The sequence below is a fragment of the Leopardus geoffroyi genome, chromosome D2 (assembly GCF_018350155.1).
Source record: "Leopardus geoffroyi isolate Oge1 chromosome D2, O.geoffroyi_Oge1_pat1.0, whole genome shotgun sequence".
Classification (NCBI taxonomy): Eukaryota; Metazoa; Chordata; class Mammalia; order Carnivora; family Felidae; genus Leopardus; species Leopardus geoffroyi.
The window spans coordinates 3,825,379-3,850,514 of NC_059334.1; the positions used below are offsets into that span (position 1 = coordinate 3,825,379).

The 25,136-nt window shown below is 39.9% G+C and overlaps 1 protein-coding gene across 20 annotated transcripts in view; it reads left to right on the top strand.

Moving 5' to 3' along the window:
* The window catches only part of PCDH15 (protocadherin related 15), a 1,244,966-nt gene that overhangs the window by 1,196,980 nt on the left and 22,850 nt on the right, over nt 1-25,136 (top strand). For 17 of the 20 annotated variants that reach the window (XR_006701343.1, XR_006701344.1, XR_006701345.1 and 14 more), the window contains 3 exons: nt 12,926-13,102; nt 22,220-22,438; nt 24,871-24,879. Coding sequence is in view for 17 of the 20 variants with exons in the window: in XM_045437154.1 (XP_045293110.1) it covers nt 12,926-13,102; nt 22,220-22,438; nt 24,871-24,879 (405 nt within the window). In the remaining 3 variants the exon portion in view is untranslated. The remainder of the gene's footprint in view (nt 1-12,925; nt 13,103-22,219; nt 22,439-24,870; nt 24,880-25,136) is intronic. The other 3 variants (XM_045437161.1, XM_045437157.1, XM_045437159.1) reach the window with 1 other exon arrangement.

Consider the following 25,136-nt stretch of genomic DNA (forward strand, 5'->3'; position numbering starts at 1 on the left):
ACAATCTCGCCGTCCGTGAGTTCGAGCCCTGCGTCGGGCTCTGGGCTGATGGCTCAGAGCCTGGAGCCTGTTTCAGATTCTGTGTCTCCCTCTCTCTCTGCCCCTCCCCCGTTCATGCTCTGTCTCTCTTTGTCCCAAAAATAAATAAACGTTGAAAAAAAAAATTAAAAAAAAAAAAAAAAAAGAATAGCAAGCTTGAAGAATAGGGTTTTGATTGAGGGGGAAATCAGTTTAATCCATAAGAGACCATTGTAATGAAGGTACCAGTATATTGTCTAATATTCTTGTTTTAACTTATGATCTGTGCTATATTACATATAGCATTTATACATATAGCACAGATCATATGTATATGTATATATAGAAAGAATTTGAATACTTACTAACATAAATATTAAAGTTAATAAAAGAAAAGTTATATAAAAGTTAATAAAAAAAAAAGGTTAATTTATACAGGTATATTCCATCCTGTGATTTGAGGGAAAGTGGCTATTCATACTCCAAAGGTAAAATCCATTAACAAAAACAGTGAAGAAAGGTATTTTCCAGCTTCCTATTGACTTAGCTTTTGATAAAAAAAAAAAATCATTGGGAGCATAGTTGGGAAATTAGAGAAGCAGAAACAAGTCGAGTATTATAATCTCTGTTTTACTTTTCCCAAATATCACACCACTGAGTTCCGTTCATGTTTCAGAGCCTTTGCTCACAAAATAGAACATAACTGGAAAATGGATGCAGGGTACAGATTATTACATATGATATGTCTCCATTAAAATGTGAATCACGGTTGCTTCTGAAGGTCTTCAAAATATACAGTGGGTACTTTTTCCTTTAAAAATTCTTCTTTCTATCATAGTCTTTTTTTTTCCTGAAAGTTTTCTTTTTTAATTTTATTTTTTTGAATTTACATCCAAATTAGTTAGCATATAGTGCAACAATGATTTCAGGAGGAGATTCCTTAATGCCCCTTACCCATTTAGCCCATCCCCCCTCCCACAACCCCTCCCGTAACCTTCAGTTTGTCCTCCATATTTAAGAGTCTTCTGTTTTGTCCCCCCTCCCTGTTTTTATATTGTTTTTGCTTCCCTTCCCTTATGGTCATCTGTGTCTTGAAGTCCTCATATGAGTGAAGTCATATGATGCTTGTCTTTCTCTAATTTCACTTAGCATAATACACTCTAGTTCCATCCATGTAGTTGCAAATGGCAAGATTTCATTCTTTTTTATTGCCGAGTGATACTCCATTGTGTGTGTATGTATGTGTGTGTGTGTATATATATATATATATACACACACACACACACACACCACATCTTCTTTATCCATTCATCCATCGATGGACATTTGGGCTCTTTCCATACTTTGGCTATTGTTGATAGCGCTGCTATAAACATGGGAGTGCATGTGTCCCTTCGAAATAGTGCACCTGTATCCCGTGGATAAATGCCTAGTAGTGCAATTGCTGGGTCATAGGGGAGTTCTGTTTTTAGTTTTTTGAGGAACCTCCATACTGTTTTCCAGAGTGGCCGTACCAGCTTGCATTGCCACCGACAAGGCAAAAGAGATCCTCTTTCTCCTCATCCTCGCCAACATCTGTTGTTGCCTGAGTTGTTAATGTGAGCCATTCTGACAGGTGTGAGGTGGTTCCTCATTGTGGTTTTGATTTGTATTTCCCAGGTGATGAGCAGTGTTGAGCATTTTTTCATGTGTCGGTTGGCCATCTGGATGTCTTCTTTGGAGAAGTGTCTCTTCATGTCTTTTTCCCATTTCTTCACTGGATTATTTTTTTTTGGGGGGGGGTGTTGAGTTTGATAAGTTCTTTATAGATTTTGGATACTAAACCTTTCTCTGATCTGTGATTTGCAAATATCTTCTCCCATTCTGTCAGTTGCCTTTTAATTTTGCTGATTGTTTCCTTTGCTGTGCAGAAGCTTTTTATTTTGATGAGGTCCCCATAGTTCATTTTTGCTTTTGTTTCCCTTGCCTCCGGAGGTGTGTTGAGTAAGAAGTTGCTGGGGCCAAGATCAAAGAGGTTTTTGCCTGCCTTCTCCTTGAGGATTTTGATGGCTTCCTGTCTTCCTTTTAGGTCTTTCATCAGTTTTGAGTTTATTTCTGTGTATGATGTAGAAAGTGGTCCAGGTTCATTCTTCTGCATGTTGCTGTCCAGTTTTCCCAGGACCACTTGCTGAAGAGACTGTCTTTATTCCTTTGGATATTCTTTCCTGCTTTGTCGAAGATTAGTTGGCCATACGTTTGTGGGTCCATTTCTGGGTTCTCTATTCTGTTCCATTGATCCGAGTGTCTGTTTTTGTGCCATCATAGTCTTTTAAGTTTTATGGTGCAGAAGTTTTGCCAAATACAACAGCTTATTATTTTTTAAAATCAGTCCCACCCAGTGGTGGGAGGTAAATAGAGCATTTTATTGTGCAGCCCCTCAACTCGGAGACCCGACCAGCAAGAGCCCACACCTGTGTTCTCTTAGCTACATGTATGGTTCTCCTCCTAACTTCCTCCAGCTCATGCACAATTTACCTCTGACTATGCTGTTTCTTTTTTAACATAAGAAATATATTCAGCTACAAGCGTATGTAAGAAAATCCCATTTGTATCAGCAGCAACACAAATGGTATTTTAGATACTTTCTTTTCTATTGAAACTGTATGAGATGCCACATTAAATTATTTTTTCAATGTTCCACCTTTGCAAAGAGAAGTCGAGGCACAATGATTCATACAACAACACAAGGTAGGGGCATCTGGTGTCTCAGGTTAATAAGCATCTGACTTCGGCTCAGGTCGTGATCTCACAGTTCATGGGTTCTCCCACATCGGGCTCTGTGCTGACAGCTCAGAGCCTGGAGCCTGCTTCACATTCTGTGTCTCCCTGTCTGTCTCTCTGCTCCTCCTCTGCTCGTGCTCTGTCTCTGTCTCTCTGTCAAAAATAAGCATTAATTTTTTTTTAAAAAAAGGTAAAGTACGTGTCATATGAGTCATAAAAATAAAGCAAGCAGAATAAAAAGAAATGGAGGGAGTTGAGTAAGATGAGCAGAGAGAGGCCATGACCATGCCCTGCAGATTGGTAGAGTGCTCCCAAAGTTGCTTTTCATCATTTTAGGGTCAAAGTGAAAGAGGCAAACCAAGGAACAGACCAAAAAGGGACAGAATCAGTTAAAAATTGGGGGGGGGGGGGCAGAGGGGGGACTTGCGGTGGGAAGACAGAACCATTTCTGAGTCAAATGCCAGAAGAGAAGGGGATGTTTCCATCCTGTGGAACATCACAGAATGTACAACGTGTGATGTATGAAGTGGTCCGTGGTTCTCAGCACAGCACCTGGGACGTGCTGTGGGTGGGGTCTCTAAGGTCTGTATTAACAGAGGACATAGTGCAGGGTAGCAGGAAAGCCTGTGCTGTATCCCTGTGGGCATCCACAGTCCTATGGGTTCCTTTCAGCCAGGCTTTTGAAGAAGCATCCACAAGGACCTGGGTTGGGGCTTGCAATCACTCACTGTGAGGGGCGTCTGTGACAGCCACGACAAATAACTCATCTTCGTGCTGCTCTTTTTTATTTGTCGGGGGTTGTCCACTTACTGGGCGCTAATTAACTTCTCACAGAGCCCTTTGGGGTAGGTCTGACTGCTTTCCCCTTAAACCAGTGAGTCCCCTGCAACATTGGAAGTTGAATACTTTCCACAGAGACACAGATGGCAAGTGGAGAGGTTTAATTTGAATCTCCATGTCGGGGCCAGGGGCAGGCTGGGTCCCTAACCACTCCCTCTTTGCAGTCTTCTTAAAAAGGAGGGAAACCTAATTACACATGCAACCCATCCTCTCCTGGGAGTGGGCCACTCCCTCACAGAGAAACTTCCATCCAAGGGTAATTTTAGCCTGGCTCCTGCACACAAAGGGAAGTCAATAGGATGGCTGCTGATCTTGGTGAAAAAAAATGAAAGCTAAATCCGTAACTAAACAGGTACCTACGTCAGCTATAAAACTTTTTCCTTAAGCCTCCACACTTAACTTTTTATAATGCAATGTCTGGCTGAGCTCACGGAAGAGGTGCATATAGGTAAATGGATAAAGTGATGTTGTAAATTAAAATTTAGGGGCATCCACCAAAGATGGTTTGAGAATAAACTACTTAACTGAACCAGCTCTTTATTGGTACCTTCAGTTTCTGATTTAAAGAAAAAAAAAAAACTATTTACACAAGATTTCAGTTAAATATCCCTTTGAACATTTATTGTAAAATTTATTCAACATTTATTGTAAAAAAGCTATTTAGATAAACTTTCTAGTTTAACTTATAAACTAGTTTAAATTTATTTCTTATTTTTTTAATGTTTATTTATTTTTGAGAAAGAGAGACAGTGCAAGCAGGGGAGGGGCAGAGAGAGAAGGAGACACAGAATCCCAAGTAGGCTCCAAGCTCCTAGCCGTCAGCACAGATCCCGATGCCTGGCTCGAACTCACGAACCATGAGATCATGACCTGAGCCGAAGTCTGAAGCTTAACTGACTGAGCCACCCAAACACCCCAAACTAGTTTAAATTTAAATTAATTAACACGTGGTAACACAGTAAAAATATTTATGTACATGTATTTTCATATAAACTTTTAGGTGTATAAAACATAACACATACATACAAATACACATATATAACATGTAAATATATATTCTTGTATAAATATATGCATATATATCCACCTATGTATATTTATATACATATAAAATGTATGTGTCAATTAATTTTACTTTAGTTCCTGAAACATTGTCTAAAGATTACATAGTGACATATTACTAAATAATTATGAGTACATTACAAATCTTTTAAGCTAAATTAGAAGAATAAACCCCAAATAAACATTTAATTTGTGGTTAATGATTATAATTATTACACTAATTCATTTGCACCGTATTTGCTTGTTAGATCAAGCACCATGTTTTCTCTTAAGAAAGTTTTTTCATAATCAAATACTAATCATGTGTGTGTGTGTGTGTGTATATATATTTTGAAATCGATATATTCCTCCCAAGAATATAGATTCATGGCGCATGTAAATGACTGGGTTTTTTCCAGAATACAAATTCTTATCAAACTCTATAATGAGCAGCCTGGCAACTTAAAGCAGAATGCAAAATACACGGCCAGTAGACTTGCAGAGAATCTAGGGGGACTGATGAGACAAGGACCAGAAGATCAGGCAGATGTTGCTACCGTGAAAGAGTTAGAAAATGAGTCGTGCTTTAGTGCAGCTGGACCTTAAAGGGGAATGTGCGTAATACCAGTCCTAACGTGCCAGCAATCGACTGAGGCTCCCTTCACTGCAGGGAACTTTATTGGAAGCTGTGGGCAGGAACACAGGCTGGGGAATAGTCCGGAACACAGGCAGGTGCAGGAGCCTGGGAACAAGAAGTGGAGGAGTGAACAGGTGGGTACGCAGTTTCCGTCTGATGAGCAGGGAGCACCTCACGTGAGTGGGTCCCAGCCGTCTTAAACTCTTGTGTCTTTGACTCAAGGACCAAACTCCAGGGAGAAAATGGCCTGGCCTGGGTCACCTGCGGTCTCCTTTGGCCTGGGATGAGGCAGGACAGGACCAGTGATTAAAGTCAGCCGTGTCTGCGGGAGACAAGGCTAATTCCTCCTTTGAAATCAGGGTGTTGGGAGGCAGAGAATATGAATGCTTTGTAACCAAAACCCAACGAAGTCTACATGGGTCCTGTAGGTATGAACGCCTTTTTTTCAACGCCTTCTTTTCACGTATCTCAAAGGACTAAACCCAGTTCTTGTGGTGTGGCTAGCGCAGTCCCAGGCACGTAATTTCATCCACGAGGGAAATGAATGACAAAAGGGGGACAGTGGCTTCCATGTGCCAGAGTAGACGTCACGTGGGTGACAGTTCATTGCGAGCATGGGCGGCGGTGGGGGGCTAGATCAGCCTTGCTTGTTATTATTTGTGATTTTTAGCGGCAGAGACAAATGTTAGAGCTTATTATTTTATAGTTCGTTTGGACCATTTTTAAATTCTAATTAAGTAGTGCTGATGAGAATTCACACATCTTAACTGACAGAAAAGCAGCTAATGCAATTGGAAATTTGGGGCCTCACGGCTGCTTCACAGCAGGCATCGGGGATCAAGGAAAGGGGATAATGAATAATCATTTGCTCCATGTACAGTTTGCTAAAAAGTCTTTACATCTCTCCTGCTTAGGCTGCTAATACACCTTCACTTTGTAAGAGCACACAGGAACAGGAGAAGCGGTCTCCTTCAGCTGTCTACTATGTGTCTAATGAAAGCAAATCTGGGTTTAGAAGAAAAAACTTGGTTTGTAAGGATTATTTGTTGGAAGGCAGGAGAGAGGAATGGACGTGCCAGGGAGAAGAACCATTGTAATAGGGGAACTGTCTGACCAAGAGGTCCCATAGCTCTTGGGGATTAGGCAGAAAAAGCCTTTTTTTTTTTTTTTTTTTTTTTTTCCATAAGGAGTAGAGAGAATGAGAGGAGGGAAGGGGCCTTTAGGAGGCTTGTACACTGGCACAGTTTAAGGGTGGGTCAAAATTCAGAGCCTTGAAAAAAGGACACAAGTTTAACCAATGTTTGGGTAACAAGAACTTCTCCTTTTCCTTCCTGTTCCCCTTTCCCTTCTCCTTCTTCCTCTCCCCCTCCTCCTCCTTCTTCTTATCCCTCCTCCTCCTCTTCTCCTTCTCCTCCTCCTCCTTGATCAGTGGGGACAAAACAGTCCAGCTAACCATGTATGAGACAAAGTATGGGAATTTGGAGGATCTGTGCCTGGCTTCCCCGTGGCTTAGAGAAGGATGATTCTTTGCAATGAGCAGTTTCCTGGAACACAACTGGCTGGCTGACCTCTTGCTCTTTTCTGGGAGCAGAGATCTTCGGTAAAATCCAGCACTGTTACGTGTAAAAGGGGGATACTGTCTGACCCCTGATCTTCTGTTTTCAGGAACATAATTAGCCAACATGCTTTACTAGGTATTTCTTTGTTCTGTGTCCATGGGGTGTTACTTCTTTAGAGGTCCCAAATAGCACGCACTTTATGGCAGGTATTAAACCACTCAGCAGTTATGACATTATAAAATATAAGCCCCATCCCCATCCTAATGTAAAGCAGAACCCTGGGTTTATTTTTCTAAAATTTAATATTAGATATATCTCTAAAACACTCCTTCTATAAAGCCAAGGGAGGGGGAGGAGGGCAGGTGAATGAAAATCAGGGAAGGAAATCAGAGCACTATTAGCGTAAGCTTTTATTTGAAAATGCCAGGCATGGAAGTGTCCCAAGGACCTTGGGGAGGGAGGACAGAATGTTCTATAGGACTTTAACAGTAGAGGATTGGCTAAGGTTCAGCTAGTTTTGAGAACAGAATTGCTCTTGGGGCAAGCAGCCAAGGTTTGAGTAGTCTGGGTGACTGAGAGGCGGGCGGGGAGCAGGTGCTGACCCAATGCATACATCAGAGGTCCCCCTGCAGGGGGGAAATACTCAGCCCTTCTGGCTCTTTCACAGATATTGTACTCAATAAATACTTCCCTATTACTGTTTTTATTTTTGCAGCTTAATGCATTTTTCTCTACAATATACACCTAAGGTATCATCAAACACTTTCATCAGAAGTGGTTCAGTGTGTTGAGCCTCTGACTCTTGATTTCAGCTCAGGTCTAGGGTCATCGGATCAAGTCCCGTGTCAGAGAGATTCTCTCTCTCTCTCTCTGCTCCTCTCCCCAGTTCACACACACACACTCTCTCTCTCTCTCAAATAAAATTAAAACTGAGGTACCTTGGTGGCTCAGTCGGTTGAGCGTCCGACTTCGGCTCAGGTTGTGATCTTACGGTCTGTGGGTTCAAGTCCTGCGTCGGGCTCTGTGCTGACAGCTCAGAGCCTGGAGCCTGCTTCAGATCCTGTGTCTCCCTCTCTCTCTGTCCCTCCCCCACTCTCACTTTGTCTCACTCTGTCTCTCAAAAATAAGTAAATGTAAAAATAAAAAAAAATTGTAAATAAAACAAAATCAAAAGTCATCAAATAGTACCCAGTGGTCATGCATACACTCCACTTTCATGAGACGTCAGCCAGCTTTAATGAAATACTGTATCACAGTGTGGTTATGCCACAGCCACCATGAAAACTTCTCCTCAGACACAAAGTACTGGACTTCATAAAGAAACAATTCAGAAGGTTCAAGGTAATTGAGAAGACACAGAGAAGGGATCTGTGCTCTATGTTCAATACAAAAGGCAAGAGAAAGAAGCAGCCAGAACTCTGAGAAGATGTCGCCCTCTTTTGAGAGCCACCTGTGTGTAGGTACGCGCTTGGAGGGAGATAAGGGAGCATCAGAAATTGGTCTCTGAGCTTCAGTATCTCCTTTGTGCTTTCTTCAAACAATCATCTATAAAAGTTGGCCTGCTTCACAATGAACAACCACAAAAGGACAACTCTTATCTGGGTCAACTAGATAATTACTATTTGTCCAGTTAAGCATTGCATGTATCGATCTATTTGAGAGGATTTATGCCTCTTGTACATTTCATCAGGCATATTAATAGTATATATGTTAATACCTGATGATGTGAACCATTCATGACTAATATCAGAGATTGCTCAGTCTTCTTTTCCTCCAAACTGTTGAGTAGCCTGAGCATTTGAGGAGTTCTTCATCCCCTTAAAGCCTTTTCTAACCTGTTTCCCTGATTCTACTCTTGGCTCCCACTGCAGCCTGTTGGTAACAAAGCCACCAGTGTTCTCCTCTTAACCATAGTCACCTGTATGACGTCCTTGTTAAAACTCCAGCAGTGGGTTTACTGAGAACAAAATCCTCAAAAGTCCCTGTGTGACCTGCCCCAGCCCTCTCTGTTCCAGCCACACCACAGGTCTACGTCTGGACTTTCCCCCTGGGCCATTAGCAACTTCCTCTTCCTGGACCATTAGCAACTTCCTCTTCCTGGGCCATTAGCAACTTCCTCTTCCTGGGATGCTCCTGCTCGCCAGGTCCACGTTGCTCACTGTCTCCTCAGGGTCTGCTCACACATCAGTTTCTCAGGGATGTGCTTCCTGAACATTCCTGCCAATTTTATTCTATAATCTTGTCTATCTTGCTCAATTAGAATGTAAGTTCCGTGATGTCACAGACATTGGTTTTGTTCATCGATGTATTCCAAAGCTCTAGAACAGTGCTTGGCCCATGGTGTACATTCAGTTAATATTTGTGTTCCATGAATTAATGAAAATAAATGGATGAGTGAATGAAAATTTCCCACTTACCACTTACCTAAGTTTTCCAAAAATTTATTAGACAACTGTGACTCTAACTTAATTTTCTGTTTTTTTAAACTCTGAAAAGAAAGACTTTATAAAGATATTTTAAAAGAATTTGGGGAAGAGGAGCTAGGGAGCTAAAAAAAAGTTGTTTTTTTTTTTTTTTTTTTTAAATGACTGTATTGTTTTCTTATGCCCATTACAAGAAATTCAAGCAACATATTACAAAGACGAAAGTTTTCATGGACTTTTTATGGCAAACTCAAAATCATACCATTGGGACCTAAGCATTATTAATATTATTTAAATATCAATGCAGACATCTCCCTTGATATAGGGAGATATCCTTGACACAGAGTTTACAGATTAACAATGTTGTAGACCTCTCTGTGTCACCGTGTACAAGTGCGTGTCTGTATACTGGTAGTGTGCAAATACTTTAAGCTGATAGGCTGGAAACACATGCTTGGTTGTAATGAGTTTACATGTAGTAAACTCTCATGATATTTGATTCCAAAATGTATGTATGAATTGGCTTGACATATTAATAATTTAAGCCAAAACATAAACATAAAGGCAATTTAAATGTTGGTATAAATTTATATGAGTCAGTTCACAGTAAGTGACTAAAGAGCTATATTTAAAAAATCATGAAGTCAACAAAGCTTTAGGAAATAACCACATACCTATGCACATCTGAAGATCAAAAAGCTGAAGAACTATTCATTGAATGTTATAATTTATGTATATATGTAATATATTTATGTTCGTATGTAGTTAGCAGAAATGCTTAGGTATGTGGACATAGACAACAAGTGGAGGGACAGATTTTTACAAAATGTATTGTTTAAAATTTGTTAAATTTCATTTAACGTACATTTATCAGAAGAAGGTACGGAAGAAACTGAAGTGTGGACACCTTTTTCTTTACACGAGAGACTTCATTCCAAAAGGTCTCTAAAGTTTTAAGAGAATAATGTTCAGGGAAAAGAAGTTGTTATAAGTCTTAAAACACATAATTCATTTTTAGGTTTCCTTGATGTATGATTCCCTGATAAGATAAAGGAATTAGTACAGATATATTTCATTCCACATTAATATTTCATTCCACAGTTTTAGTACTCACATATGACTCTGCAACATTCCCCAGAAATATAGAAAAAGGCACAAGTTCAATAGCCACGTTTCTTCATTGTACAAAAACACAGTTTATGCATATACAAATGATTTCCTTGGAACATGTTTAGTCAATGTGTGAATGCACTAGAGCAGTTATAAGTTATTAAAGTGAAGTATCGGGACTGATAGGCATCTTCTGCAATATATTTAACAATGTACTCATCTTTGCTTTTTGATCGGTGAACTAATATTGCTAGCGAAAAATCGCTAATCATTCCATAAACTTGTTAAATGTCTTGAACAAATTAGGGGCAGGGAAGAAGCTTATTAATGCAAACCTTTAAGCCAAATTAATAATAAGCAGCATCATAGTTTCTGGAACACTGACTAAGTGCTCCAAATCGTGCCGCGATTTGACTACAAGCGTTAGTGCATTTACTGCACACAACCACCCCATGCGGCAGATTTCCTCATTTTGTGATTCCCCTGTGATGGCTTCCTGTGGGCCAAGGTTTCGCAGTTCATAAGTAAAGGAGCTGGAAACTGAATCCAAACATCCGTGCTCTTTGCCACTATGCTATTACCATCCGTACCTGTGTCAGCTGTCAAGAGTGTAAGTGGGTGCACTCCAAAGCCTTTCTTTTTTGTTGTTGGTTTTTCTTTGTTTGTTTGTTTTTTGTTTTGTTTCTGTTTTTGTTACGGGAGCATAAGTCTCTAAGGAAAAGAATCTTAAGACACAGTCTGAACACTGTTCCACATCTGTGTCCTCGTCCAGACACCCTCCTCAGGTTGTGGGGAGAATGCATTCTTCTCTTTATTCTTCAACAAAGATCTCATCGGAAAAGATACTGGAAGGCAGCCAGACCAGTGGGTGTGAGCTGGCAGAAAAGGAAGAGAATGAATCAGACTTTTAATGAGAGACTCCGCCTACGCGGTCCGTACACATTGGGAAGCAAACCAACAAAGTGTTTTGCTGTGTTTCCTGGTGCGCACACCGCACACCTGTGCTCCCCGGCACAGACTTTGGCCTGGGTTCAGCATCAGTGCTTGTTATTTTGACAAGGGCACACCCAGCACATACCAGACCCCTAAGGCAACATTTTTTTTTTATTTCTTTAAATTTTTTTTCACTCTCTTAAATTTAAATTCAAGTTAGTTAACGTACAGTATAGTCTTGGCTTCAGGAGTTGAACCCAGTGATTCATCTCTTACATGATACTCAGCACTCATCCCAGCAAGTGCCCTCCTTAGTACCCATCACCCATTTAGCCCATCCCCCACCCAACCCCCCTCTATCAACCCTCAGTTCGTTCTCTGTATTTAAGAGTCTCTTATGGGGGCACCTGGGTGGCTCAATTGGTTGAGCCTCCGACTTCGGCTCAGGTTATGGTCTCATGGTTCATGACTTCGAGCCTCACATGGGACTTTGTGCTGACAGGTCAGAGCCTGGAGCCTGCTTCAGATTCTGTGTCTCCCTCTCTCTCTGCCCCTCCCCTGCTCATGTTCGCTCACTCACTCTCTCTCAAAAATAAACGAACACTAAAAAAAATTTTGAGGGTCTCTTAATGGTTTGCCTCCCTCTCTGATTTTATATTATTTTTCCTTCCCTTCCCTTCCCTTATGTTCATGTGTTGGAAAGGGCCTCACAGCGTGGACTCCAAACAGAGCTTTGAATCTATAGATAAATTCAAAAACATTTGCCGTGTGTAGTTATTAAGATCAATTCATTTGCATTTGAATGCCTATAAATATTTAATAAGATACATTCTGATGTTAATCTCAAGAATTAACAATATAGTTTTTAATAAGGAAAAGATATTAAGGAAATTACCATTTGTGGCAATACAGACTTGTACTTTCAATTAAAATGAAATTGTGCAAATTGTATTTTCCAGAAAATTACCTACAGGTTAACATTATTTCTGTCTTTTCTATTGAATGTTACTGAGTCCATACCAAATGATAGATCTTTCTGTTGTTTGTATTCACCTAAGTAGCTTCTGAGCCTGGCATGCAATTTTTTTTTTTTTTTTAACCTGATAAACCTCCCATAGCAAAGCATCTATACGTTCTTCCACTGCCGCAAGGTTCTAAGAGTCTTGATGCCCTGGAGGAAACAGATAGCCTGGTCTGGGACCCTGGTATACAGCTATGCACCTTGGGTCACAGAATCTGCTGGAAGGTATAATTTATAACACCAACTACGTGAACTCAAGAGTTCTAACCACCCCACCCCCCACCCCCCCGGCTCCTATAAAGCACAGACAGCTTGACTTGTACATCATAGTGGGCAGTTCCCATGCTCAAATGGTATCGTAAATTCAAAGAGTCTAGAATTCGACGGGACATGGTCGATGACCTTTCTACCTTATTCAGCTTCTAGCATCATTGGGACTTAAATGCTGACAAAATATACAGAATTTTTTTTCAAGTGTTCACATTCAGTAAACATTAGCAAAAACCAGACTGTCATCATTTTTCACTTTCTAAATGTCATTTCAAGTCGAGAGTGAATGCCATGTTTGTACTTTGATGTATAGGATTTTGGATCGGTATGTTCAGGAGCAAATTCCTGGTGCCAAAGTGGTGGTGGAGTCCATCGGTGCTCGCAGGCATGGGGATGCCTTTTCGCTAGAAGATTACACCAAATGTGACCTGACTGTCTATGCAATCGACCCCCAAACCAACAGAGCCATCGACAGAAATGAGCTTTTCAAGTAAGTCCTTTTGTTGTCTGTAACAGCTCTCCGTTGGCAATATCAAAGGCCGTAAGTATTTAAAGTTTAAAACCCACTAAATTGTTATTGCAAGTGAAGTGTAAGCAGAAAATCAGAGACGATACCTAGGGTATGCGTGCCAAGATGTTTTGAGGCCCAGGTGTGGGGCAGCGACTTTGGAGAAGGTCGGAAGGTCCATTGTGCTTATAAGCAAGGTGCAGTTCATCAGATGGTCTCAGAGTAGCTCCTCCATTGATGCCAAGGCCAGCAGTCAAAGGGGGAACGCACAGATTCCTTCTTCCAGTGGCAGTTTGCCTGTGACAATGTCACTAGGCATGAAGTTTAAGAATAAATATAGCTGTCCTCAAGGTCTTATTGACTCAGCAAAAATTACTATTTTTTTTTTCCCTTGACCCCTTCCACCTCAGTCCATACTTCCCATCTATTTATTTATTTCATCCTGGTGAATTTGAATTTTGAGGTCTGAATCCTAAAAACGAAGAAAATGCAGAATTTTAAACAAAACGCTGCTACGTGTTGTCCCTTGGAAATGATTTGAGGACAGCTTACCGCTTTGTTGTTTTGTTGTTTTATTAGTTTCAGCTTTGCTCTAGTGACACCTAGCGCCCAACAGATTCTTGGAATGTAATTCTTATTTAAAGTAAGACACATTTTGGGGCGCCTGGGTGGCGCAGTCGGTTAAGCGTCCGACTTCAGCCAGGTCATGATCTCGCGGTCCGTGAGTTCGAGCCCCGCGTCAGGCTCTGGGCTGATGGCTCAGAGCCTGGAGCCTGTTTTCGATTCTGTGTCTCCCTCTCTCTCTGCCCCTCCCCCGTTCATGCTCTGTCTCTCTCTGTCCCAAAAATAAATAAACATTGGAAAAAAAAAATAATAAATAAAAAAAATAATAATAAAGTAAGACACATTTTTAGTTAAACAATATACATTGATATATAACCATACGTACCTACGCTAAATATTTATTGGTATCTGTGCATATGTGTACCCAAATACATAATTCCAAAACTTAGTTTGCCTGTGTATACTAAGAGCAACAAATAAATTCAGGCGTATACTAATTTACATGTACGTATATCCCTATGTGGCTGCACTTACGTATTTAGCAAATATCTATTTACCCGTTTATTAAAACCCATACATTCTGAATTTAGTCTTACTTTAAATCAATCTGTTCTTCAACAAAATTTCACTGCTGCTATTTTAGAAATAATGACATAGTGATTTGTATCAACTTAATTTTTAAAAGAGCCCTGGTTATTAAGTATGTTATTCATCAGTTTATATTTAATAGATATTTGGGCCATATGCAAGACATGTTAATCACGGTGGAGAATAGGGATGACTAAAGCAGTGGCTTCTTCTCAAGTTCTAGAATCAACATCCGAATGAAGTACCATTTAGGTCCGCCAAGCCAGTTTTTGCATATTTCATTAATTTTAAAATTTATTTAGAAATGTGCTTTAAAGTTACATATATTCTATCAATTGCCATTATTAACACTTATTTAAATCCACCTGGGCTGTGTTTTTATATACATTGGTTTAAACTTTAAATATGATGACAGATTGTTTGAATTTAGGGTGTTTTTCCTAACTATAAAAACATGTGTATTCTTTAGGCAGTTCGCCCAGCATTAATAAAGAGTAAAGTAAATGATCCTGATCATTTGAATTGCACATGTAAACATTTTAGAGGTAAACAGTTTGGAAACTGAAGCCAATTGGGTTTCAACTGAAACAAGTTTTCCCAAACCTAGATTATATTGTAAAGAGTAAAGATAGAAACTCAACTGAATAACAATTATAACTGGAAGGAAGGGGAGAATAGAGAATAACTGTAAATCAAAATTTGTATATTAAACAGAGAACTGAACAGCCAGGAAGTATTAAAATTTTCCCTTAGCAATAAATAAACTTAACCAAAGGTGGGGGTGGTGGCACCTGCGTACCTCAGTTGGTTAAGCTGCTGATTTCAGCTCAGGCCATGATCTCATGGTTTCTGAGTTTGAGCCCCACATCAGGCTCTGTGATGATGGTGCGGAGCCTGCTGGGGATTCTCTCTCCCTCTCCACCTCCCCTACTCGCTCGCTCTCTCAAAATAAAAAATAAAATGAAATGAAATGAAATGAAATGAAATGAAACGAAATAAAACGAAATGAAACAAAACAAAATAAAACAAACAAAACAAAACAAAATTTTCTCTTAGCAGCTTGAGCTGAGAGCTGAGACACTATAATAAATATGTTATTAGTTAATTATTATTAATACAATAACCTAAACCCTACAGTTGTTCCTTGAAATATTTTATAGGGAAATTATATAGATGTAGTCCATAATCCAAGGCTCATAACGCACTGATATTATTCTCTATCCTGTAGTTACAAAAGCTATTGAAAATTTAGTTTTTAACATTGAAAAAATATACTAGAACATTAAGATTATTGCCTGATGCCCAGTCCAATGGAAAAATGATTATTATTTCAACTTTGCCTTACCCAAAAATCTAAGCTTTTGAAGATGTTGGAATTCTCAGGCAAAGAATCAGAAATAAATAAATATATAAATAAGGTATTTCCTCCAAGGAGTCCACTTTGATGTTTAAAAATTGATATAACTAGGGATGCCTGGGGGGCTCAGTCGGTTAAGCGTCAAATTCTTGATTTCAGCTCAGGGTATGATCTGACGGTTCTCGGGTTTGAGCCCCACCTCTGGCTCTACACTGACAGTGTGGAGCCTGCTTGGGATTCTCTCTCTCTCTCTCTCTCTCTCTCTCTACCCCTCCTCCTCCTTCTCTCTGTCAAATAAATCTTAAAAAATGAAAGAAAATTGATTAGCTATATCACAACTTTTTTTAAAAGCTTATAAATGCATAGAGGAGACTGGAATCCCTATAACGACACGCTAATTACTTATTTTGTTTTATAAGGTTATGAGTATTTAGATTTTTTTTTTATTTTTGGTTATCTGAATTATTTAGATTTTTGCAGTAAATACATATTACTTTTATCCTGCTTTTATTCATCTTGCGGTTCTCTGAACTTCTTCTATCTGCTTTTTTTTAATGTAGTTTCTATTTCTGGAATATCCTTAGACATCTTTTCACATATTTCTTACAGCCCATTCTCTATCCTCATTCCAGGATTCCAATTAAAATTCATTTTTTCTCTGAGGTTTTGGATGCTCTGTTCTTGTTCTTCCTCTCCTCTCTCTCTCCGTCTTTCCTGTTTGTGTTTTACTTTGGATAATTGCTGCTGCCTTGTTTTCAAGTTCACCGATTCATCTGTGTTAGCCTGCTGATGTGCTCATTAAAGGAATTCTTCATCTTTATATCCTTGTTTTCTTTCAAGTCTTCCATTTCCATTTGGTTCTTTTCTTACAGTTTCTACCACTTTATGGAACTTCCTATCACTTCAAGCATGTTTTTTCACTTTCCGATGGATTCTGTAAAGCACTAAGCAAGGCTGTACCAAAGTCTGTCTGATGTCCCAGCATCTGGGTTGTCTCTGGTCTGGCTCCATGGCTTCATCTTCAGCAGACCCCGTGAACCCGTGCTGCTGGGGGCTTCTCTGCCTTCTCTTAACCCTCCCAACCCGACAGACTGCCCTTGCTCACGGCCTGGTCCCACTCTCACGGTGGAGATGTGGCCACATGGCCCGGGGCTCTGGGTTCTCCTTGTCCAGCCTGCGTGCCCGGGACGTGGGCTGGGCTCTCTCGGCTCTTCTCTTCCCCCTCCCCGTGGCAGCCACATACTGTGCCATATTTGTGGTGTGTCTTGGGGACAGGACAGTTCCCTGCCTTTCCCAACCAGTAGGCGACCTCTCTGTGCCCAAGAGAGCTCCTGTTCCTCACCGTGGGAGATGGTATTTTTGCTTATACCTCTTCCCCAGAAGTAGCGGTCCTTAGCTTGAGCCCTAGGGATTGGAATACTTCCTCCCCTCTTTCTGTGGCTTAAGGCTCTTGCTTTGCATGAGATGGGGTCTGGAGAACTGTGCATATCCAGCCTTAGCCGACTGCTTCCTCTGTCCCCGCACAGGAAGGGGATCTCTCTCCTGTCTCCAGCCTTGTCCCCAGTTTATCTGACAGAGGTCCTTGGAAATAGTCTGCAAGTGAGTTCAAGGGTCTCTAGCCTTACATGTTGGTACGTACATCGCTTCTAAAAATTCATTAAAATTTTAGCCCATTTATTTTATTTGCTCTTTTGGCAGCTTCCTTTTCCGTGTTCTGCAAAAGGTGAAATAATGGTCTCATCTCCCTGTGGAGGAAATTGTCACTCTTTGGAATTTGTTATGGTTTTAGTATTACCTGGCTTTTTGTCACGAGGGTGGGAGTCACATTCTCTTACAGCTTTTGGCATCCTTGGCAGAAACAGGCCATATTATTTTAAAATAGAACTTAATTAAATATTTGTTTATAAAAGCAAATACAATTTTAGCTCATGCCCCTTTTTATACACCCAGCCTGTTTTAACATTAGTCTGCCCAGATGGTAAATGAGAAATGCAGAAGGTAGAAAACCCCTGAATAGTCTACAAACTGAATTTAAAATATAGTGTATAGGGGCACTTGGGTGGCAGTTGGTTGAGTGTCTGACTCTTGCTTGGTTTGAGCTCGGGTCATGATCTCACAGTTTATGAATTTGAGCCCCACATTGGGCTCTGTGCTGACACTGCAGAGCCTGCTTGGAATTCTCTCTCTCCCTCTCTCTTTCTCTGCCCCTTCCCCACTCATACACTCTCTTTCTCTTTCAAAATAAATAAATAACCTTAAAAAATAAAAGTAAATAAAATATAGTGTACAAAAATCACATTTATACTTTAAAATAGAATCTGGGGGGCGCCTGGGTGGCGCAGTCGGTTAAGCGTCCGACTTCAGCCAGGTCACGATCTCGCGGTCCGGGAGTTCGAGCCCCGCGTCGGGCTCTGGGCTGATGGCTCAGAGCCTGGAGCCTGTTTCCGATTCTGTGTCTCCCTCTCTCTCTGCCCCTCCCCCGTTCATGCTCAGTCTCTCTCTGTCCCAAAAATAAATAAACGTTGAAAAAAATAAAATAAAATAAATAAAATAAAATAAAATAAAATAAAATAAAATAAAATAAAATAGAATCTGGCTACCAAACTCTAAAGCTTCTTCCAAATTCCTAAGACCAGGGAAAACAACATAAAAATTAAGAACACTGAAAATTTAAATAATGGAAAAACAATTATCAGACTCTAGCTTACTATAAAATATGAAGGAATACAAGTTAGTCCGTAATTTGGAACTGTATAAAGGAAATAGCGGTCTACCCATGGTTTGCTTTATTCAGCCAGACAACCTTATCCAAGTGGAATGGGTGTGGGCATATGTGCTAAGCATCACTCACTCTGCATACCTGGTTCAGAGACGCAGACTGTGTACCCACCAGGGAAAGAGGTATCCGCCCCTCCACCATTTAGGTTTGGGGTTTTGTGAAGTTCAGAGTGTGTGCTGTTCAGCGTTCCCTTTGTTTCTGCATTTATGTGTGCATCGCAATACCCTTTCCACGAAGGTAAAATGCAAAGTAGACCAGTGGTTCCACACCATACTTTGATGGCCGAATCCCACCACAGGGGTCAACGGAGGTGGGGGCATGCCTGCACGTGCCCCGTCAGCAGAGTGACCCGGAAGACATGGGATTGGTTTACGAATTGATCTCATCTCAGGAAAACAGGGCAGAGCTGACAGATACGTCTCCTTTCTAAGATAAGTAAGCGGCAGGCAAAATAGGATCAGTAATAAATACTGGAAAACAAAATAAAAGAAATAATGTCCTCATGACTCAAATGTAGAGTTTAACTCTGCAAAGATTCTCGTACGGAAACCACTGGCAAACAATGGGACATTTTTAATAGAAAGCAGGACCTTATGGGACAGTGAAATGGTATGCGTGTTGCACAGGCCTTGAATCCTTCCCTGTTTCTGGTGAAAGAAGCCCACGGGGGAGGAGTGAGAACTGACTGTCCACCACCGTGGTGCGCTTGGACGTGCCCCCCCTCAGGATGCGGTTCCTGAGCTCACACCGATGGGGTGTGGTCAGCACACAGTCCAGGGGAGGCCAGTTAGAGTCCTTCTTCTAGGATTGGCATGGAAGCTGGCTTTGTCCTGACATCAGAAAAAGTATAAAACAAAGCCCCAGGGGTGGCTCAGTCAGTTGAGGGTCCGACTCTTGATTTCAGCTCAGGTCATGATCTCAGTTTGTGAGTTTGAGCCCCTACTGGGCTCTGCACTGACAGCACAGAGCCTGTGAGATTCTCTCTCTCCCTCTCTCTCTCTCTCTCTCTCCCCCTCCCCTGCTCTCTCTCTCCCTATCTCTCTACACCCTCCTGCTCTCTTTCTCTAAACAAACAAACAAACATAAAAAAAGAATTCTCTACCATCTTGAGATTAGCACTTTTTAAACAAGCATATTAAGGAAAAGAAAATAAAAGATAAATTATAAAAGAGATCAAAATATATTTAGAGGACAATTGAGCTACAATCTGAAAATAGTATCTCTGAGGTAAAATATTGTACTAGTTATCACAGCAATAAGAGCTAAAAAAGTAATTAAAAGACTTCATTACTTTACCAGAAAAAATCAATGCACATGTCATCATGAGTCGCTAAAAAGTATCAGAATATGTTTTAAAACCATTGAAACAAAAATGAAAGTGACTTAATTACAAAGGCACAAAAATTAGATAAGCCTTCCACATGCCATATGCATGATAAAATGCCAAAAGCTAATGGAATCAAATCCACCATCGTTTGAGGAAAAAAATGTTACGATTCATGTATTTTTACCTAGGCAAACTGTTTTGCATGTAGAAAGCAAAAAGAGAGATATTTTAGACTAGGTACAGATTCAAAAGCAATCAACTCTTCTAGTAAACAATTATGACATTTACCTAAGTTGGAAAATAAACCAAAATAAATATCTAAATAACAGAGCTCTTGTAGTGTAAAAAAACTAAAAAATCTTCCCTCAGGTTATTGCAGTGTCAAATGCAGGAACCCAGTAGAAGTGTGGTCTGTCTAGTGGATCCCACATGATATAGATGAAATCTTCCCTGAAACTAACCATCTTTCTCTACTTCTGATTCTTCCCAGTTTCTAATGTTTTCTTGTAGCTTAACTCTTAATCTGCACTTTATCTGGAACTTCTTACTTTATCTGGTAAACAATTCAAAAAAAATATTGTACCATTCTATTCTAGCACTTAGAACAATGGTTAAACCTTTATTATATCTTTATTATATCTTTATATCTATTATAATAGATATCTATTATATCTATAATAAAGGCTAAACCTTTATTATATCTTTTTTAACATGCCTAAAAATTACCTAGGAAAATTGCTATAAAAGTATATTTTATATCTACAGAAGCTTCTCTGTCTTGTGTTACAGGATGGAAACTTGAGTAAAAACATGCAGCTTTAAAACTAAGCTTGAGTTATCTGGGCCATTGGTTTTCTTAAATGGGAAGACTAATAAACTACCCAGTGGAATTCACATCTGACATCAGGCATCTATTTTTTCCATAGGGAAGGTATAAACGCTGTGCACTAGATATAAGGTCTGAATGATTACTTGGAAAATTAAAATCAAAAGTGTCAAAGGGATAAAAATAGACTGTAAAATGCACAATCATGACATGCTTTGTTACCATCTGATGGTGAAATTTGGGGCTGTTTTTATTTTTGTCTTTTCCATTTCTGTATGTTTTCTACATTTTGAACATAAGTGTGGTGGTTATCTTATGAAATATATTTCTAAAATGATAGTTTTCATTTAATATATGCTGTCTAATTATGAGTATATAAAAATATTTCTTGGGGCACCTGGGTGGCTCAGTCAGTTAAGCTTCCAACTCTTGATTTTGGCTCAGGTTGTGATCTCAGGGTCATGAGATCAAGCCCCACGTCCGGCTCTGTGCTGACAGTGTGGAGTCTGCTTGGGATTCTCTCTCTCTTTGCCCCTCCCCTCCTTATGCACTCCCTCTCTCTCAATAAGTAAATAAACTTAAAAAAATAAAAATATTTATAGAAAGAAATTAGATCTGGATATACCAAAATGTGAGCAGCGTTTGCATTGTGGGCCTGTGCCTAATTTTTCTTTTGGAACTGTTTTGTGTTTTCCAACTTTCTGTAGTAAGATATCTGACCTTTATGGATAAATGTCTTTAAAAATACAAAAATGAAAATACCCAGGACCTGGTATGGCTTTGTGGTGTTAGGAACACAATTGTTACATTAATATTGTGGGATTTATAAGGGATTATGCAAATGTTCCCAAAGAATTTTGAAAAAAAAAAACTATTATCTAGTAATTACAACATAAAATACATAACAAAATCATTCAATCCAATAAAATTAAGTAACACTTATCCCTTGATTGTCCCCTCCACCCCAATGGAATGGCCGTAGCTGGAGCTGTATTACTCATAGGAAGGGTTTGCAAGAACTGTTGGCTTCATTTGGCTAATTCTTGTCATCCTGGCTGATTTGCTGTCTGCATCATTCCTATAGTCTCTCTCTAGGCAGGAAACACCTTTCAATTTGTTCACCTTTTGCCCATAAAAAGCTTTTTGATTTGGGATTTGAAAAGGTCGACATGCAAGACAAATGTAGATTTTGGAGACCGAAGACTTGGTGTCTCAGATTCATTGCCGTAACTGTGTAGCTATACGGCCTGCAGTGAATTAGTATTAAGATGTTCTGTTCTACAGGATTATTCTGAGGACCCAGGAAGACAAAATGCAGGAATATAATTATAAACTATGCTATATGTAACTCAGAATACTTATTCACCTGAATAGCTGAATAATGTCAGTAATTTCAACATAGTGATAGTAAGCTCACTGAGGTTGATAATTACTTTTCTCAAGTCTGTGAGCATATGAAGTAAGGGTCATCGTTATTAATATCTTTCATATGTGTATATAGCTGTGTAGTTACAGTTCCTCATTGCTCTTGCTTTTCGTATATTTTTCATTCCTAACACTGACTCAGCTTGTGTTTCAATTAAAGAAATTTTTAAAAGATATTACAAAATTATCTTTTCTGTTAACATCATTGATTTTGCTATTTATCTGACAATCAGATTTTTGGATGGCAAACTGCTTGATATCAATAAAGACTTTCAGCCGTATTATGGCGAAGGAGGACGTATTCTGGAGATCCGGACCCCGGAGGCAGTGACCAGCATTAAAAAGCGAGGAGAGAGCCTAGGCTATACAGAGGGGGCCCTGCTTGCACTCGCCTTCATCATCATCCTCTGCTGTATCCCTGCCATCTTGGTAGTTCTGGTCAGCTACAGACAGTAAGTATTCCCACTTGTAAACATGGCCTGATCGAAAAGCCATCCCTGGCAATGTGGCTTTGTAGTCGTAAAACAGTAATGATGCCACCATTTAGAGGATTGCTGCATCCTTCTTGCACCAAGCGGCCTTCCTTTAAGGCGGAACGAAACAAACTTCCAGCATTTTCGCCCGATTCCTCAATGCTGCCATGTTCCTAACATGCTCTCATCCGTTAGGAATTTTAGGGTAGCTCCTGTGGCTTTTTCGTGCCCCTCATCAGGTGCAGAGCCTTGCGAGAGAATACAGCGGGTGTCCTGGGGCAGGTGTCATATGCAGCAGAATGCCATATCCAGATTCCCCGGTTTCTGAGGAAGGTCTGCAACCTACCCACACTGTCATGACAAGTTTTTGTCCGTGTTGTTACACTGACATCTGTGGAAGTGATCGCGGCGTTGGCAAAATCATTTCAAAATCATAGTATGCCATGTGTAATTCTCCATGGGGTTCTTCCTTCCCGGATAGCCCTGCCAGATCCTATAGTATAACATAGGACAGGATATTTTGGCTGCACAGGCCTTACTCATTTCTTGTTCCTACAGGCAAATACATTGATTTAAAATACCTATCTTTGGGGCGCCTGGGTGGCTCAGTCAGTTGAGCGTCCGACTTCGGCTCAGGTCATGATCTCTCGATCTGTGAGTTCGAGCCCCGCGTCGGGCTCTGTGCTGACAGCTCAGAGCCTGGAGCCTGCTTCACATTCTGTGTCTCCGTCTCTCTCTGTGCCTCCCCCGCTCATGCTCTGTCTCTCTCTCTCAGTCAAAAATAAATAAAACATTTTTAAAAAATTAAAAATAAAATACCTATCTTTTACTCTGTCCCTTCAAAGTAGTGAAGTAATTATAGCTGATTTAAGCATCTGTATTTGAAGTCCTCTATTAAGCTATTCTTTATTTCACACCAGGTACAGGGAACTTTTGTGATAGAAGTCCAGGCATTTCAGATATATCCCTATTGGCAGTGATGGGTAACGAAAGTTGTGGAATAGGTTGAGAAGAGAGGGAGCCCTAAGGGTGCCATAAAATGAAAATAAATAAGACGGGGATCGTAAGTCGTATAAATTACTTGACATAACAAAGGGTAAGACCGAATGGTGGAGCTGCTCTTCATCATGTAAAACACCTGCAGGGAAAGCACTAAAATAGTACTTACATATTCTTAACGTGTTATCTTTGTTCTCGAACACTGAGAATTTTCTTTCAGATTAAGTAAGGTTAGGTAATTGCAACCTAAAAGTCGAAAAGTGTGCTCTGCATGAAGATGCCATAGGGATATTTTGTCATCTCCAAAGCCATGTGAAGTTGCAAACAGAACTTTCAGGTTGACCTACTGGAGTCTGATGTATCTTTAACAAATGCACCAATTCTAAAGGCTAGAAACAAACTTAACAATGGACAAATGGTTTTGAATTACTAAGCCATCAACTCAACATTAATTTTCATGTTGGAGCGAACCTGTATTACAGTTATTCTGTTTCATTGCACTGTTTCCCAGAGGAATCCTGCTCGCAATAAAATCGGAGAGAAAACTTTTATCTGGCACACAACACAGTGCTCAAAACTGAAGCATCCTGGATGTTATAATTTAACAAACCACTAAGATGCTTGCCATTTAAACGTTTCATAGATGCATTGTTTAATATTTTTTTGGTTCAGCAATGAGTTCTATCCTCTATGAATTGATTGTAGTCACTGCTCTTTGTAGACCGATGGAATTCAACAGGATGAGTTGTGCACCATGTGTCAGTGTAAAATTCTCACATTTAAAACTCTAGCTTTTGTACTTTCCTATTCTGCTTGTACATAAGACTGGAATGGATGGCTCTTCTTTCCTATTAGCATTCTTTTTTTTTTTTTTTTTAATTGACTGTACATGGAAAACTAAGAAGCAAATGTGAAAAAAGTGTCATGGATTTATTATCCAGGAATGTCACCTTCCAGTTCCAGGCTCAGCTTCAAAGTGAAGCCCAGGGTGTAATCAGCCCACTGCCTGCTTCCGTCTCTTTAATATTCTTCAGGCACAGGACGCCAAGAAGCCAATTACAAAGATCAGATCACCTTGAGTAACCCATTTCTCTATCAGAGTTCAAATTCATGTATCCATGTTTTAATCCAGCTTTTTTTTTGAAATCCCATTTAGTTCATTTCTTTGTTTTCTTGTAAAAAAATGTTTTCACAGCTTGTAGGACAGTGACAGCAACAATAAAGCGTTCCCCCATTTTTACTTTCTGAACTGAAACCCTCAGTTTCCCTACTGTGTCAATAGGTCTATGTCGTTATGAGTTTCACCAGTAAATTATTCAGAATTTGGAATAAATCAGATGTTAAAATATTATGAACGTAGTATTTCTAATGTAGCTTTCTCTTTTTTTTTTTCTTATTGCTTTTCAAAACAGGTTTAAAGTGTAAGTATAATTAATATCTCGCATATGATTTTACGTAATATGAAAAGGAAAGGCCTGGATTCTACTGACGAAGTAGTCGGCCTGCTCAGAACCATGGATCACCGGTCTGTCTTGTGTTTGCAGAAGGTGTATACTTTGGTTCAAATTCCCATGTGCTTTTGTATGTAAGGAATCAGGCTGGGTTTTCACATGGGGATAGGAGGGAGGAAATGTGAAAAAGACAGTTAACTCTGACGGTTCCCACTCTTTGAGATTTG